The 14706-nt window shown below is 45.2% G+C and overlaps 1 protein-coding gene across 1 annotated transcript; it reads left to right on the top strand.

Moving 5' to 3' along the window:
• The first annotated feature begins 747 nt into the window (after positions 1 to 747).
• Positions 748 to 14188, top strand: LOC113425265 (uncharacterized). Its single transcript, XM_026687337.2, has 4 exons — positions 748 to 860; positions 8463 to 9647; positions 10777 to 11038; positions 12338 to 14188. Exons 2-4 carry the CDS (start codon positions 8871 to 8873, stop codon positions 13018 to 13020), a joined length of 1722 nt encoding a protein of 573 aa, XP_026543122.1. The 5' UTR covers positions 748 to 860; positions 8463 to 8870; the 3' UTR covers positions 13021 to 14188.
• Positions 14189 to 14706: the final 518 nt, after the last annotated feature.

Genomic DNA, 14706 nt, shown 5'->3' with positions numbered 1-14706 from the left:
CTGTTTTCCTGGATGTGTTCAAGAGTCTGTTGGAATTGGCAGCTATGATAAATTTGAATAAATTAATGGCTGGATAATTAAATCTCTGATGCAATAATTTGGCACTGCCAAATTCAATAGCCTAAACTGCCACTTGTAACTTTGATTCCTTGAAGCAAGCCAAGGCTCATTGAACAAGCACACAATGTGCCTTGTCTTTCAACTGATGAGTCTGCCTGATCATAGTCCCTACAGACCCGGTGAGGATTCACCCTTAGACATCTCCCCAATCGAGAGTGTTCCTGAGCATGGGCTGAGTGCTGAGTGCAAAGCAAATGGTTTCTCAACCTGAGGTCAGAAAAGCAACCTACGTAACATTTCAGCCATAACATTAAAGTAGGCAGGGATATCTTCTGGACCGTTAAAAAAAAAAATTAAAATGGGAGAGGGGAAGTAATTGAAGCAATTCCCCTCTTTCATTCACGTCCTACCTAGACCTAGAACAGGGGTCTCCAAACTTGACAGCTTTAATACTGGTGGACTTCAACTCCCAGAATTCCTCCTCCAGTCATGTTAGCTCAGGAATTCTGGGAGTTGAAGTCCACCAGTCTTAAACTTGCCAACTTTGAAGACCCTTGAGCCTAGATAGAACTTCCAACGGTCTTTATTCTGTTTTAAGGTACCTTTGAAAGAGTTGAAACCACCAAGTATTGTCGCCTAGAGCAGCCCGGAAGCGCAAGCAGCGGGGCGCATTTCCCTTTCCTGTCCGTTACTCTCGATTGGGAGGAAGTGGTAGCCGCCAAAACCCGTCGGATTGTCTGAAGTCGGGCGCGCGGGGGGGGGAGGGGCGGCCCGTTTGCGGGTCCTCCGCTTGGCAGGAGGTGAGTTTCGGCGAGGCGGCGAAACGGGAGGAGACTGGGGCCGGGACGGGCCTGCAGCGAAAGGGGGGAGGGCTCGCATGCAGGCTTCCTCCCCCCACCCACCCCCAACAATCCGGTGCATTCTAATTCTATAGGTTGCAGAGCCCATCCTTCCCAGCCCCGCTAGCTGCAGGGGATGGGTTTTGTAGTCCAGCTCCCCCTCCCCGATCTTGACAGGGCGCCGGCTGAAGTGGGCGCATTGAAAGGAGTGAGTATCGCCCTACCCCAAAGTAAGAAAGTCCCACCCTGGTGCCCCTTTCTCCAAAGGTTTTGCTGTGAGTGAACCCCGTTAAGTGCTGCAAAGGGTTGGGGTTTCTTCCACTATTACAGCATTAGAGCAGATTAAGAAACCCAATCTCGTGGAATTCAGGGCTGCTCTTGCTGTGACAGCTACAATAAGGACCGAACGTCACTGATGAATAGAATCATAGGGAACAGAATAGCAATAGAATACGAATAGAACAGCAATAGAATAGCAATAGCAAAGGAATAGCATAGCAATAGAATAGCAACAGGAATAGAATAGGAATAGAATAGCAATGGGATAGAATAGGAATGACATAGCAATAGATTAGCATAGCAATAGAGTGGCATAGCAATAGGAATAGAATAGGAATAGCATAGCAAGAGGAATAGGAATAAAATAGCAATAGAATAGCAATAGAGTGGCAATAGCAATAGAATAGCAATAGCATAGGAATAGCATAGCAATAGATTAGCATTGCAATAGATTAGCTAGCAATGGAATAGAATAGCGTAACAATAGAATAGGAATAAAATAGCAATAGAATAGCAATAGAGTAGCAATAGAGTGGCAATAGCAATAGAATAGCAATAGCATAGGAATAGCATTGCAATAGATTAGCATTGCAATAGATTAGCTAGCAATGGAATAGAATAGTGTAACAATAGAATAGGAATAAAATAGCAATAGAATAGCAATAGAGTAGCAATAGAGTGGCAATAGCAATAGCATAGGAATAGCATAGCAATAGATTAGCTAGCAGTAGAATAGCAATGGAATAGAATAGCATAACAATAGAATAGGAGTAAAATAGCAATAGCACAGGAATAGCATAGCAGTAGAGTAAAGCAATAGAGTAGCAATAGCAATATAATAGGAATAGAACATCAATAGAATATCATAGCAATAGAATACAGGTAGTCCTCAACTTACGACCACAATTGAGCCAAAATTTATCTTGCTAAGTGAGAAATGTATTAAGTGTAATTTTGCCTTGTTTCACGACTTTCCTTGCCATGTCTGTTAAGTGAATCACTGCAGTTCTGGGCCTACTAAATTAGTAACACCGTTGTTAAATGAAACCGGCTTCCCCCTTGACTTTATTTGAAAGAAGGTAGCAAGAGGGGGGATCACATGACCTCAGGACACTGCAACTGTCATAAATGTGAATGTTGCCAAGCATCTGAATGTAAATCATGTGACCATGAGAGGCTGCAATGTTCCTAAGTGTGAAAAATGGTCGTAAGTTACTTTTTTCAGTGCCGTTTGTAACTTGGAATGGTCTCTAAGTGAACTCTTGTAAGTTGAGGACTACCTGTAGCATAGCTATAGAATACCATAGCAATAGAATAGAATAGAATTAGAATAGATTCTTTAATAGAAGAAATGATGAAGATGACGATAATCCCTTTTGGCAGCTGTGTATTTTAAATTTTCTTTTTTTTCCCTTTTTGGTCTTTATGATGGGCATCGTTTTGTAGATTGTTCGCTGTCCAGAATTGAATGAATGAATTTGTTTTAGAGAGACGCTCATCTGACATACGAGACTCTAGGTGGCTTGCAATAAAATAGATAAAATGCAGAATATACAAATAAAAGACATTGCAGCCTGGGCATGCTGTATTTTTGTCCATCGGTTGGCCGGCCCGTTTTAGCACGCGGTCACACGAGCAACATAATAAAAGCGGAAGCGATAAGGAGAGAGGAAATAATACGTGAGGTAGAAAGGAAATATGTGAGATAGAAAGGCAAGATAATGTTACCTGCTGTCTTTTCCTTGCATAGACTTCCTTGCATCAAATATTATGCAACGATGCTATTGCCTAAGGCCATTTGGCAGCCGAATAAGGAGAAAGCCCTATTTCTTTACAGTGGCTTGTTCCTCTTTGCAGAAATACTACAGGATTTTTGTTTCTGTGAATAGGCAGTGGGGGTACCTCAGGGTTCTGTCTCAGTCCCAGGACTCTTCAACAGCTTCATAAACGATTTAGATGAAGCAATAGAAGAGTTATTTATCAAATTTGCAGATATCAAGCTGGGTGGGGTGGGGTAGGGTAGGGAAGAGCCTATCTTCTAAAACAAGAGTCTTCAAACTTGACAGCTTTAAGACTTGTGGACTTCAACTCCCAGAACTCTTCCTCCAGTCATGTTAGCTCAGGAATTCTGCTGGGAGTTGAAATCCACAAGTCTTAAAGCTGTCAAGTTTGAAGACTCTTGTTTTAGAAGATAGGCTCAAGATCTAACAACATTTTTTTTGACAGATTTGAACACAAGTATCTATCCAACAAAATGCAGTTTCAGTGTTGATAAAATAAAGGTTTTAGGCAAGAAAAACCAAATGCATTGATGTACCCTGTTTCTCCAACAATATGGCCTCCCCCAATAGGAAGTCCCAGCATGTTTTATAGGCATATTAAAACATGTGAAATGGGGGGGGGATGGTGGGGGGGCTTGCCATTAGGAAGTACTTTTGTTGCACACCCGGATATGGTGCTGCCTGTGTTGACCCCGATACGAAGTGCCTCAACAATGCCGAGGTCAACATCCAAGCCGTCGCTGCCCGCCCAAAGATGCAAGGGGGGTGGAATTAAGTCACCCCCGAAAAGACGGCCTAGCCATTTTTTGGGGGCTCAAAAAAAAAATAAGACCCAGCCTTATTATATGAGAAACACAGTAGAAGAGGAAGGACCTGGCTCAACAGTAGTAGCTTTTAGAGGGATCTTAAGAGTCCTAGGGGACAACCACTTAAATACGAGCCAGCAGTGTGTTGCAGCTGCCAAAAAAAATCCTAGGCTGCATCAAGAGAGAGATAGTATTGAGATCATGCGAAGTGTTAGTATTGCTTTATACCAGGGGTCGTCAACCTTTTGGACCTCAGGGACCACCAAGCACATAATTTTAAATCCCGCGGACCAGAGACCCTGGGAAAAACCCCTTAAAAAGTCTGCAGGGAAATTCCTGACCCTGTTTTCCTACCAATCAATCATGCTTTCTTTGGGATCACAGGATACGGTCTCCAGCTCCATTCTTGGGGAGGGGGAGAGAGAGAGAGAGACTTTTGGCTTCATGCAAGGAAAGCAGCAGAAGCAGCAGAAGTCTTTCTTTCTCTCCCCCAAACTCCACCAGAAATGAGTCCTTGCCGGTGCAGCCTCTTGGAGCAGGATGCCTTGCAGGGTCCCAAAGACTCATTTCTGGCGGAGTTTGGGGGAGAGAAAGAAAGGCTTTTGCTGCTTTCCTTGCATGCAGCCAAAAGCAGCAGAAGAAAGAAGCATAAAGAAGCAGCCCAGTGGCCAGGCGAGGTGCGTGGGGTAAGTTCTCCCCCTCCGCCTTTTCCTTTCTCCCCTCACTACCTTGTGTTGTTCGCAATGCAAGCGACGCAAGCCTTGTGTTCCCACGCAGCCTGGATTAATTCCTTTGGGGGTGACATTTCTCTGCGGACCACCAAAATTTTCTCGCAGACCACCAGTGGTCCCCGGCGCACTGGTTGGTGATCACTGCTTTATATTGCTTTTGTAAAGCCGTATTTGGAATACTGTATGGTCTCCATGACCAAAAAGACATTGAGTCTCTAAGCATCTAGAAAGAGAAAAGCAGCAAAGACGATTAGGGGACTGAAGACTAAAATCATATTAGGGTGGTCTTCTTAATGCAGGTAGTCCTCGATTTACGACCACAAATGAGGTCAAAATCTCTGTTGCTAAGCAAGGCAGCTAAGTGAATTGTCCCCCACCCCAAGTTTACAACCTTCCTTGCCACGGCTGTTAAGTGAATCTCTGCAAGTTGATAAAACAGTTTTTAAGTGAAGCAAATTGACTTTGCTCATCCAAAGGTTACACATGACTTTGGGATGACCGCAATGGTCATAAATATCAGTTGCCAAGCATCTGAATTTTGATCACATGATGATGGGGATGCTACGAAGTGTGAAAAATGGTCCTAAATGGTCACTTTTTTCAGCACGGTTGCAACTTTGAAACGTCACTAAATAAGTACCTGTTTTGGCACCCACCCATCATTCTTTCCAACAGAGTTAACTGGCACCCTCTGCTACCCCCCCACCCCTCGTGATACCATCTGCTTCCTGCCACCATTTCCTTTTATTATTTTATGCCATTTTGGGGTGCATGCTTTTCATGTCTCCTTTCTAACAAGTTGTTTCTGCAGTTGATCTTCAGTTAGGACTCCCCAGGGTGAGAGAAATGCATTTTTTGGGCTACACAGTGAAGATATTTACAGACCTCAAGTAAGGATTTGTAGGGTTTTGCTGAGCAAGACAGGCGAATAGAATAGGAACAGGAACAAGAATGGAATGGAATGGAATAGAATTTAGAGGAGAATAGAATAGAATGTAGAGGAGAATAGAATAGAATAGAATGTAGAATAGAATAGAATGGAATAGAATGTAGAATAGAATAGAATAGAATAGAATAGAATAGAATAGAATAGAATAGAATGTAGAGGTGAATAAAATAGAATAGAATGTAGAATAGAATAAAATAGAATAGAATGTAGAGGAGAATAGAATAGAATAGAATGTAGAGGAGAATGGAATGGAATGGAATGGAATAGAATAGAATAGAATAGAATAGAATAGAATAGAATAGAATAGAATAGAATGTAGAGGTGAATAAAATAGAATAGAATGTAGAATAGAATAGAATAGAATAGAATAGAATAGAATAGAATAGAATAGAATAGAATAGAATGTTGAGGAGAATGGAATGGAATGGAATGGAATGGAATAGAATAGAATAGAATAGAATAGAATAGAATAGAATAGAATAGAATAGAATGTAGAGGAGAATGGAATGGAATGGAATAGAATAGAATAGAATGTAGAGGTGAATAAAATAGAATAGAATGTAGAATAGAATAAAATAGAATAGAATGTAGAGGAGAATAGAATAGAATAGAATGTAGAGGAGAATGGAATGGAATGGAATAGAATAGAATAGAATAGAATAGAATAGAATAGAATAGAATGTAGAGGTGAATAAAATAGAATAGAATGTAGAATAGAATAGAATAGAATAGAATAGAATAGAATGTAGAGGAGAATAGAATAGAATAGAATAGAATGTAGAGGAGAATGGAATGGAATGGAATGGAATGGAATAGAATAGAATAGAATAGAATAGAATAGAATAGAATAGAATAGAATAGAATAGAATGTAGAGGAGAAGAGAATAGAATAGAATGTAGAGGAGAATAGAATGGAATAGAATAGAATGTAGAGAATAGAATAGAATAGAATGTAGAGAATAGAATAGAATGTAGAGGAGAATAGAATAGAATAGAATAGAATAGAATAGAATAGAATGTAGAGGAGAATAGAACAGAATGTAGAGGAGAGGAGAATAGAATAGAATAGAATAGAATAGAATAGAATAGAATAGAATAGAATAGAATAGAATAGAAGTAGAAATAGAAATAGAATAGAATAGAATAGAACAGAATAAAATGTAGAGGAGAATAGAATAGAATGTAGAGGAGAATGGAATGGAATGGAGTAGAGGAGAATGGAATGGAATGGAATAGAATGGAATAGGATAACAGTTGGAAGGGACCTTTGGGGTCTTCTAGTCCAACCCGTTGCTCAGGCAGGAAACTATAGCATTTCAGACTAATTGTCAGGATTCCAGCAATCGCTCTAATTAAATCATGATTCTTGAGCCAAACTTCAAAGGATTTATTAGAGGCAACATGCTGGCACTACCCTGTATGAAGCCAACTCTGACATAAGTAATTTACAGTCACCTGTGACTCTGTTTCCTATGCCTGTTTTAGTAGTTGCCACTAATGGTTGTTCAATCTCTTCTTCAAAACTCTCAGTGTTGGAGCATTCACAACTTCTGGAGGCAAGCTGTTTCATTGATTGATTGTTCTCACTGTAAGAAAATTTCTCCTTAGTTCTAGGTTGCTTCTCTCCTGGATTAGTTTCCACCCATTGCTTCTTGTCCTGCCTTCAGGTGCTTTGTAGAATAGCTTGACTCCCTCTTCTTTGTGGCAGCCCCTGAGATATTGGAAGACTGCTATCATGTCACCCCTAGTCCTTCTTTTCATCAAACTAGACATACCCAGTTCCCGCAACTGTTCTTTATAAGTTTTGCCTCCAGTCCCCTAATGATCTTCGTTGCTTTTCTCTGCACTCTTTCTAGAATCTCAACATCTTTTTTACGTCGTGACCAAAACTGGATGCAGTATTCCAAATGTGGCCTTACTAACAAGGCATTTATAAAGTGGCATCGACACTTCATGGGATCTCGATTCTTTTCCCTCTGTTAATTCTGTAGCGAAGATGGAGTTGAAAAATACTATTTTAAACCAAACATTAGTTTCAATCAGTATTTTTAATTTTTTTAAAAACTGGACTGTCATTTGTCTGGAATAGTATAGGGCAGTGGTGGCTAACCTTTTTCGGCTTGCATTGCCAGTACCCAGAAGGCAATGCGTGCTGCCCCCCCACCCTTGCCCCCTGTGCATGCGCACACATCTCCCACGTACCCCCTGCGCATGCGCGCCAAGATACCCAACAATCAGCTGTCGGGTGGCGGCGCGTACACGCATGTGCAGTGGGAGTCCTCCGGTGACCTCTCGCGTGCCCGGGGAAATGACTCTGCTTGCCACGTCTGGCACGTGTGCCATAGGGTCGCCAACACGGGTATAGGGTCTTGGGGGTTGGGTTGGACTAGTTGGCTCCCAAATGTCCCTTCCAACTCTGTTATATCTTCCCTGAGATCAGGGAAATAGTTGCATGGGGCCACCACGCAAAACATACTAAAAGTTGCATCTGCTTTAATTGGTTCCTGCTGAACATTTCACCCCTCAAAAGAGTCCAGGCAGGAATTGTTAATGTTAGTCTTAGATTCCCTCGTTCTTTAAACAATCGATAGAAGGAATTCATCGGTAAAAATAAATAAGTATCATCCAACAATAAACATTTAATAACAGAACATTATGTCTGATAGAATATAAATAATAGGGAACCTATAGGAAACAAGGTATAACTGCCACATAATATAATTTAGGAAATGTTTAACTCACTGTCAAATGTGCTAAAGGAAAGTTTAATTAGTTACAGCACAGAGATTATTGTGACGCTTGTTTGTGTGAATCTTTGTGTTTTGAGTTTGTAGATTTGTCTATTAATTTTTTGTATTCAATAAAGTTTATTGAAAAACAAAATTTTAAAAAAAAAGAGTCCAGAGGAGTAAACAACCCTCGTATCTTATCTTTTTCCAGAACAGTGGGATGGAAGCAGCTGAAATAAATCCTGTAGTGATAAAAGCCTTTTCTCCAACATTTTATGTCTTCTTTAGGTTTTTTTTTTAGAAAGCCAGAAATCACCCCCAGGCCACCGCTACTTCTCAAGATGATCACGAGATCTTGTCTGGGAACAATGCCGCCTGTTTGGACCCAGCCGTGGATGCCCTGGCTGCTTCTGTTGTAAGGCAAGGGGCAAGGCCGAAAGGCAGGCCTTCGAGTTTGGGGGTCTGACTGCTTTTCCTGCTCTGAGAGAGTGGAGGGGGTGGGTGAGCCTGAGCTGCTCTCCCTCCCCTCCCTTCCAGAAGGAACCCATAGGCAAAATCTTCTCCGTGCCCTGCAGTTCTCACTGCACTCCCCGCTGGCTGCCGGGCAGGGCCAGCCATCCTTCCTGCCAGGGCCCCAGGGCCTCACCTCGCTCGTCCCGAGGTGAGACGGAGGCCTCCCTCGCGGCGGGGGACAAAATGGCGTCGGGGAGAGGGGAAACAGCTGCCCTTCACCTCCAGCTGCAGGGGGCTGCCGAGCCGAGCCCACGGCCGGCCATGAAGATGGAGGACAGGGCCACGCAAGAGATGGGTCGAGGAGGGGTCTCGCGCTTCCTTCAGATCGGCTCCACGCGGGAGTTCTTATCTGGAGAGTCCTCACGCCACGTCAAACAGGAGCCGGATGAACTTCTCCCGCCCCATCACTGGGCTCCCCCCAGGCAGGAGTTTTCTCCATCGGGGTGGAGAAACCCAGCTCTACCCAAGCCCCCGACGTGGGACAATAGCTCTTTCCAGGCCCCATACGAGACTCCGGGCAATTCGAGCCCCTGGCCCTCGGGAGGATGGGGAGGCCAGACTCTGGCCAGCCTGAGCAGGGGGACTCAAACGGTCTACAGCGTCCAGGAGCAGCGAGAACGGAGGAGCCACGGGGGCCTCAAGGAGGAGCCTCCGAACGAAGGGACGGTCGGCGTGGAGATCCTGCGCCAGCGTTTCCGGCGGCATCGCTACCGAGAGGCCGAGGGACCCCGCGAAGCCTGCAGGCAGCTGCAGGAGCTTTGCCACGAGTGGCTCCGGCCGGAGAGGCACACCAAGGAGCAGATCCTGGAGCTGCTGATCCTGGAGCAATTTTTGACCATCCTTCCCCAGGAGATGCAGAGCTGGGTCCGGGAACGGAGGCCGGAGACCTGCAGCCAAGCAGTGGCCTTTTCAGAAGAGTTCCTGGCGCGGCAGAGAGAGACCCAAAGGAAAGAGCCACAGGTAACCAATATGGACATATTGTCCAACTGCTCATAAACCATCCTTGTTCCTTGGCTAGATTACAGGGAGATCTAAAACAGAGCCCCCCCCCCCAAAAAAAAAACAACAAAAAAACAAAAACCTTTTGGACGCCAGGGACCGCTTCCGTGGAGAGAGTTTTCCATGGATCAGAGGGGGGTGTGTGTGTCAGCTTTGGAAGCCATATTGACACCAGATGCTTCCACGCTGCCACATTCTTGAGCCTGGGAAAATGGGAGGGGGGAAGTTCTTGGAGTGGTTGTGGTTAGACATAATAGCATTCTTTTTCTCAGTCAAGGTCATGTTATTCCTGCACCTGGGTGAGGGGACGGCTCAAAGTTGGGACGGATGGTGATTGGGGCATGTGATGCGATGATGGGTGCAGGGGTCCAGTCTCTTGCTTGAGCAGGGGGTTGGATTAGAAGAAGGTCCCTTCCAGCTCAATTCTGATTCTGTTTTCCAAAGCGTCAGAAGGCAAGAATAGAAGTAACGGAGGGAAACTTAACCACAAAGATCATCCATTCTAGAACCAAGGAGAAACTTCCTAACAGTGAGGACAATCCACCAATGGAAAAAGCTTTACCTTCAGAGGCTGTGGCTCCTTCATCCCTGGAGGTGTTTAAAAAGAGACTCGACAGACACTTACCTGAATTGGTATAGGCCAGGTCTCCTGCTTGGGCATGGGGCTGGACTAGATGATCTCCAAGGTCCCTTCCAGCTCTATTCTGATTGATTGATACACACAGCCCAGTTCCCTCAGAGCAGGGGGTAGGGAAACTTGGCTTTTCTATCACTTATGGACTTCAACTCCCAGAATTCCTGAGTGAGCCATAAAAGGTTCCCCATCCCTGGCCTGCTGGTTTTTCAGTTGTGAGGGAAATCAATTTTGTCCTAAATTTGTATATTAAACAGTCCCGTTCAAGTCAAAAAATTGATTTCCCCCACAACTGAAAAACCAGTAGGCCAGGGATGGGGAACCTCTTTTGGCTCACTCAGGAATTCTGGAAGTCCATAAGTGATAGAAGAGGCCAAGTTTCCCTACCCCCTGCCTCAGAGCATTTCCCCCCAGATAGAAACAAGCCTGAATTAACTTCCCTGTTGCCATTTTCAGGTGATGTGGTCCTTCGAGGACTTGATGTTGAACCCTACCCGGCCACCACCTGCCCAGTATTCTGCCATGTCACAGCAGGTCCATTACCCCGCGGTGGCACTGCCCATGCAGTACCCACCCTTAGCTCCCCAGTCTCAGTACCCTGCCGTCGGACAGCCAGCCCCACACCCCATTGTGACGGAGCGAGTGCCAGCGGATGCTCGGCAGAGGATGCTCGGCAGGAAGTCGGCGTCCGACGACGGCGCCACCCTCCGCCCTTACGGTAAGCTGATCTTCCAGGGGGAGCTACAGCTCCCTCTACTGGTGGGACTCCAACTTCCCATCACTTCCCTCAGCAGATCGGCGCCGGCTGAGGAACATGGGGGTTGGAGCTCCATCTTTCCAAAGGACAGCAAGAGTGTCTAAAACAGGGAAATCAATCTTTTTGGGGTCTTTGAACGGATCTGTTTTTCAATCAGTCTTTAAAAATTAGCTTTTTAAGAAGTGATTTTCTATCTTGGCTGCAAAGAGAAGAAACCATTGCAGGTAGTCCTCGACTTACAACGGTTCCATTTAATCATTCAAAATTATAGTAGTACTAAAAAAAAAGACTTCTGACCGGTTTTCACATTTAATGACTGTTGTAGCATCCCCATGGTCAAATTCAGATATTTGGCAACTGACTCATATTTATGACGGTTGCATGCAATTCCCTTTAGTGACTTTCTTGACAAACAGAGTCCATGGGGAAGCCAGCTTTCATTGAACGACAGTTTGACTAATTTTAACAACTGCAGTGATTGACTTAACCACCGAGCCAAGTTGTAAAATGAGACCAACTCACTTAACAAATGTTTCACTCAGCAACCTTTAATTTTGGGCTCCACTGCAGCCGTTAAGTTAAGGACTACGCAGGGAAGAACGGAGAAGGGAGCAACATGGGTTGCGTGCCTTACAGGGGAGGAAAGAGCCCTGATTCCCTTCATTAGCCACAGTTGGGAAAACAGTGTCTAAAAAAGGCAAGCTGCATGCAGCGAGCTGTTGGGAGCAAACGTGACTTTATCTTGCATTGTTGTGACTTATCTCTGTTCCTGGCATCTTCCCAACTGTGTGAATTTTGCAGTGCTTTCAAGTCTGAAATTCATGCTCCTGCCCTGCCAAACTAATTACTTCAGTTTGGCTTGTTTGGAGTTTGAGTTACAGTTTGTGTTGCTCATGTTTTGGACTTAATTTTCTGCAGTCAAAGGCTGTTCCCGGGAGAGTTTCTCTCCAGCCAGAAGGTAATCATGGACACTGGGGGCAAAGTTGGAGATAACAAGGGGATTCTTATTGATTATTTGACTGTGTTGCCTTTATGCCATGCCCTGGGTCATCACACTCCGCTAGCCGCCGACGGGCCACAACACTAGAAAAGCCAAAATTGCAATTTTTAAAAAACCCTTTTTTAAGGTGGGGGGTAAGTGAGGAACAATTTTCACGGTTGTAAATCTCAGGTCTCCAGCAAAAATCTTATTTTTTTCCCCTCTCCTTGGACACCCTTCTACATCTCCCCCCACCTCCATCCCAATCCTGCCCTCCTCAGGTCCCATCCAGGAGTTCCGGAGGCCCCTCACCAACGCCGAGCGGATGAGGAATCGGAGGATGAGGAACCGGAAGCAGCGCTTGGAGACCAGCATGCAGCTGGTGGAGTCGGCCTCCCGGGCCCCCTCCATGCTGTTGGATGCCATGCGGGGCCTGCACTGTCACGACCTGAAGGCCTTTGACAGGGCCAGGCAGGAGGAGAGGCAGCACCGCAAGCAGGAACGGCGGCAGGATCGAGCCACGGCGCAGCTGATGGTCGACGCCATCAAACGCTCCCACAGTGACCTGGGGGAATTCCTGGGAAGGCAGACCTCCGCCATGGCTGCCATCGCGGAGGTCTTTACGGGCCAGAAGTCGCCCGCCCAGAGCACCTACACCAATCCCAGCTCTTACTCAGGGTATGGCAACCCGCCCTGGGGTCCCCCAGAGCCTGGAGCTCCAGTACCGTCCAGCCACGTCCCTGGCATGCCTTCCGAGCCGGTCGCCGGTCCAGTCATTCCCTGCCCAGTGCCTCCGGTAGCCCTGCCTGGGGGCAGCGGTGACCCAGTCCCGGAGCCGTCTCCCACCGCTGGACCAAGCGAGGCTGCTGCGCCCGATTCCCCAAAGCCTTCCACCTCTGATGCCACTTCCTGTGGCCTTGAGGCCAGGCCCAGCAGGGGCACCAAAAGGAAGACATGGGATTGAGGACCCATAACTTTATATATATATATATATATATCGTTTGTTTTTTTCTTAGGGCAATTTCATTTCCTGTTGCCAGCTTGGCAAATTCCACCATGTCTCCCTGCCTTTAGCGTGTTAGGCGGACCTCCCATCTTAATCTATGCAAGGAAGCCTGAGGCAAAGCTTCAGGCCCATAGGAAGGGTTGCTGCGGGCTTCTGAGTCCCCCGGGATGGCAGATTGTAAAAGAGAGAAAGCCGCAGAGTGCTTGATCTGTTGGAGGTGGATTAGGAGTGCAGCTTTGGGGCGAGTAAGTTGCATCTGCCCATCTGCAAAATAGGAATAATCAACCCACGTTTACATAGTCACTTAAAAACAGATACTCTCAAGGTCATTTTACTTCTCCGGTAATTAAAAGGAAGTGAAAATCGCAAGCTCTTCAAATGACCGTTAAGAGGTGCTATTCGTCTTCCCATTTCTCAGTTGCAATTTATTTATTGTATTTATTGTATATAGGTATATATACATACACACACACACACACACACATACTGACTAAGAATATTGAAGAACCAAGTTGGTTCCAACAATCAAAACACAGGCTTGTAAACTTAAAATGGGGAGGGGGTGTGGGTGGGTGGGTGGGTGGAAGTACAGTGTTTACCGAGCTGCTGCTTCGAGTAAGATTCCTTTTATACCCATTTTGCAGACGGGAGGGCAGCAAGTGAGGCTGAGGATTCGAGGTGTGCCAAACTTTTTCAAGTCAAAGCATTCTGGAGCTTAGAAAGGGGTCCCATCCCGACCTCCAAAAAGTGTTGGTTCTGACTTCACGGGCAGATCCTTGTAACCTCTGGAGTAATCTCCCAACATTTCTGGGAGATCCTTGAATCAGGCTGGATTTCTGAAAACATTTCACCTTCTGAACCCAAGTCTCAGTTGCGTTGGGCTGTTTTTTTTTTTTTCCAATACTTTTTTTTTTTTTTAATGTGTACCGTTTGATTCTACAGCGGGGAAGGGCATCTTGAAATAAATGGCTGTTTCTGTCCGGATAGCTTTATATTTTCTAATGTAAAGAGTTCCCAGCCTTGTTTTTTACGCTGCTTTTGCTGAGAAATTAGGATTTTTTCCCTCCATTTCAAATAATAATAATAATCCAGTAAACTGAACATTAAAACCATTCTATTGCCTTGATTCTGGATATAGTATTTTACACCTCCTGTAAGGCAAAAAAAACAACGCTTTCCTCGTCTGTTTTTTTGTTTGTGTGTTCATTTAAACAAAAAACTCACTTTGTCCTCAATGGGCTGGGTAGAAAAATTTAAAATGGAGCTGGAGTTTATGGTGAGGCCCATAATTGTCTGATCTGAAATGACTTTTGGCAGTGCAGGTAAAGTCCTGCTTAGCACAGGAAGCAGTTAAATTGGGGGATGATCAAGGAGCCCAAACCACAATTCCACCTGCATCTCAGGGTTGCATCCAATTTCTTGCTCTTAGTGCTCTTTAGTTAGCCACCTGCAACATGGCTGGGGTGACCACGTTCATATGTGCAAATAAATAAGATGTCCGAGGCTGCCCTTTTGCTTCTGTAGCACGGCCATCCCCTTGAGGCATCCAAGCTCCAATGTTTGCACTGCCATCCAAGAGAAATGCAGGTAGCCTGTTCTCAAACCCACGGGGGAAACGGTGGGGGGGCGGATTTCCATTGGTGC

This window comes from Notechis scutatus, chromosome 2 (assembly GCF_049901735.1).
Source record: "Notechis scutatus isolate UNSWTSFEM ecotype Mainland chromosome 2, rNotScu1.2, whole genome shotgun sequence".
NCBI lineage: Eukaryota > Metazoa > Chordata > Lepidosauria > Squamata > Elapidae > Notechis > Notechis scutatus.
The sequence above is the reverse complement of the archived record's forward strand: the minus strand, read 5'-3'. Positions and strand labels throughout refer to the sequence as shown.

Coding starts and splice junctions, on each gene's coding strand:
- LOC113425265 (XM_026687337.2), top strand. CDS start 8,871: ATGGCGTCGGGGAGAGGGGAAACAGCTGCCCTTCACCTCCAGCTGCAG. Junction 9,648..10,776: donor CCCAAAGGAAAGAGCCACAG/GTAACCAATATG, acceptor TGCCATTTTCAG/GTGATGTGGTCCTTCGAGGA. Junction 11,039..12,337: donor CGCCACCCTCCGCCCTTACG/GTAAGCTGATCT, acceptor TGCCCTCCTCAG/GTCCCATCCAGGAGTTCCGG.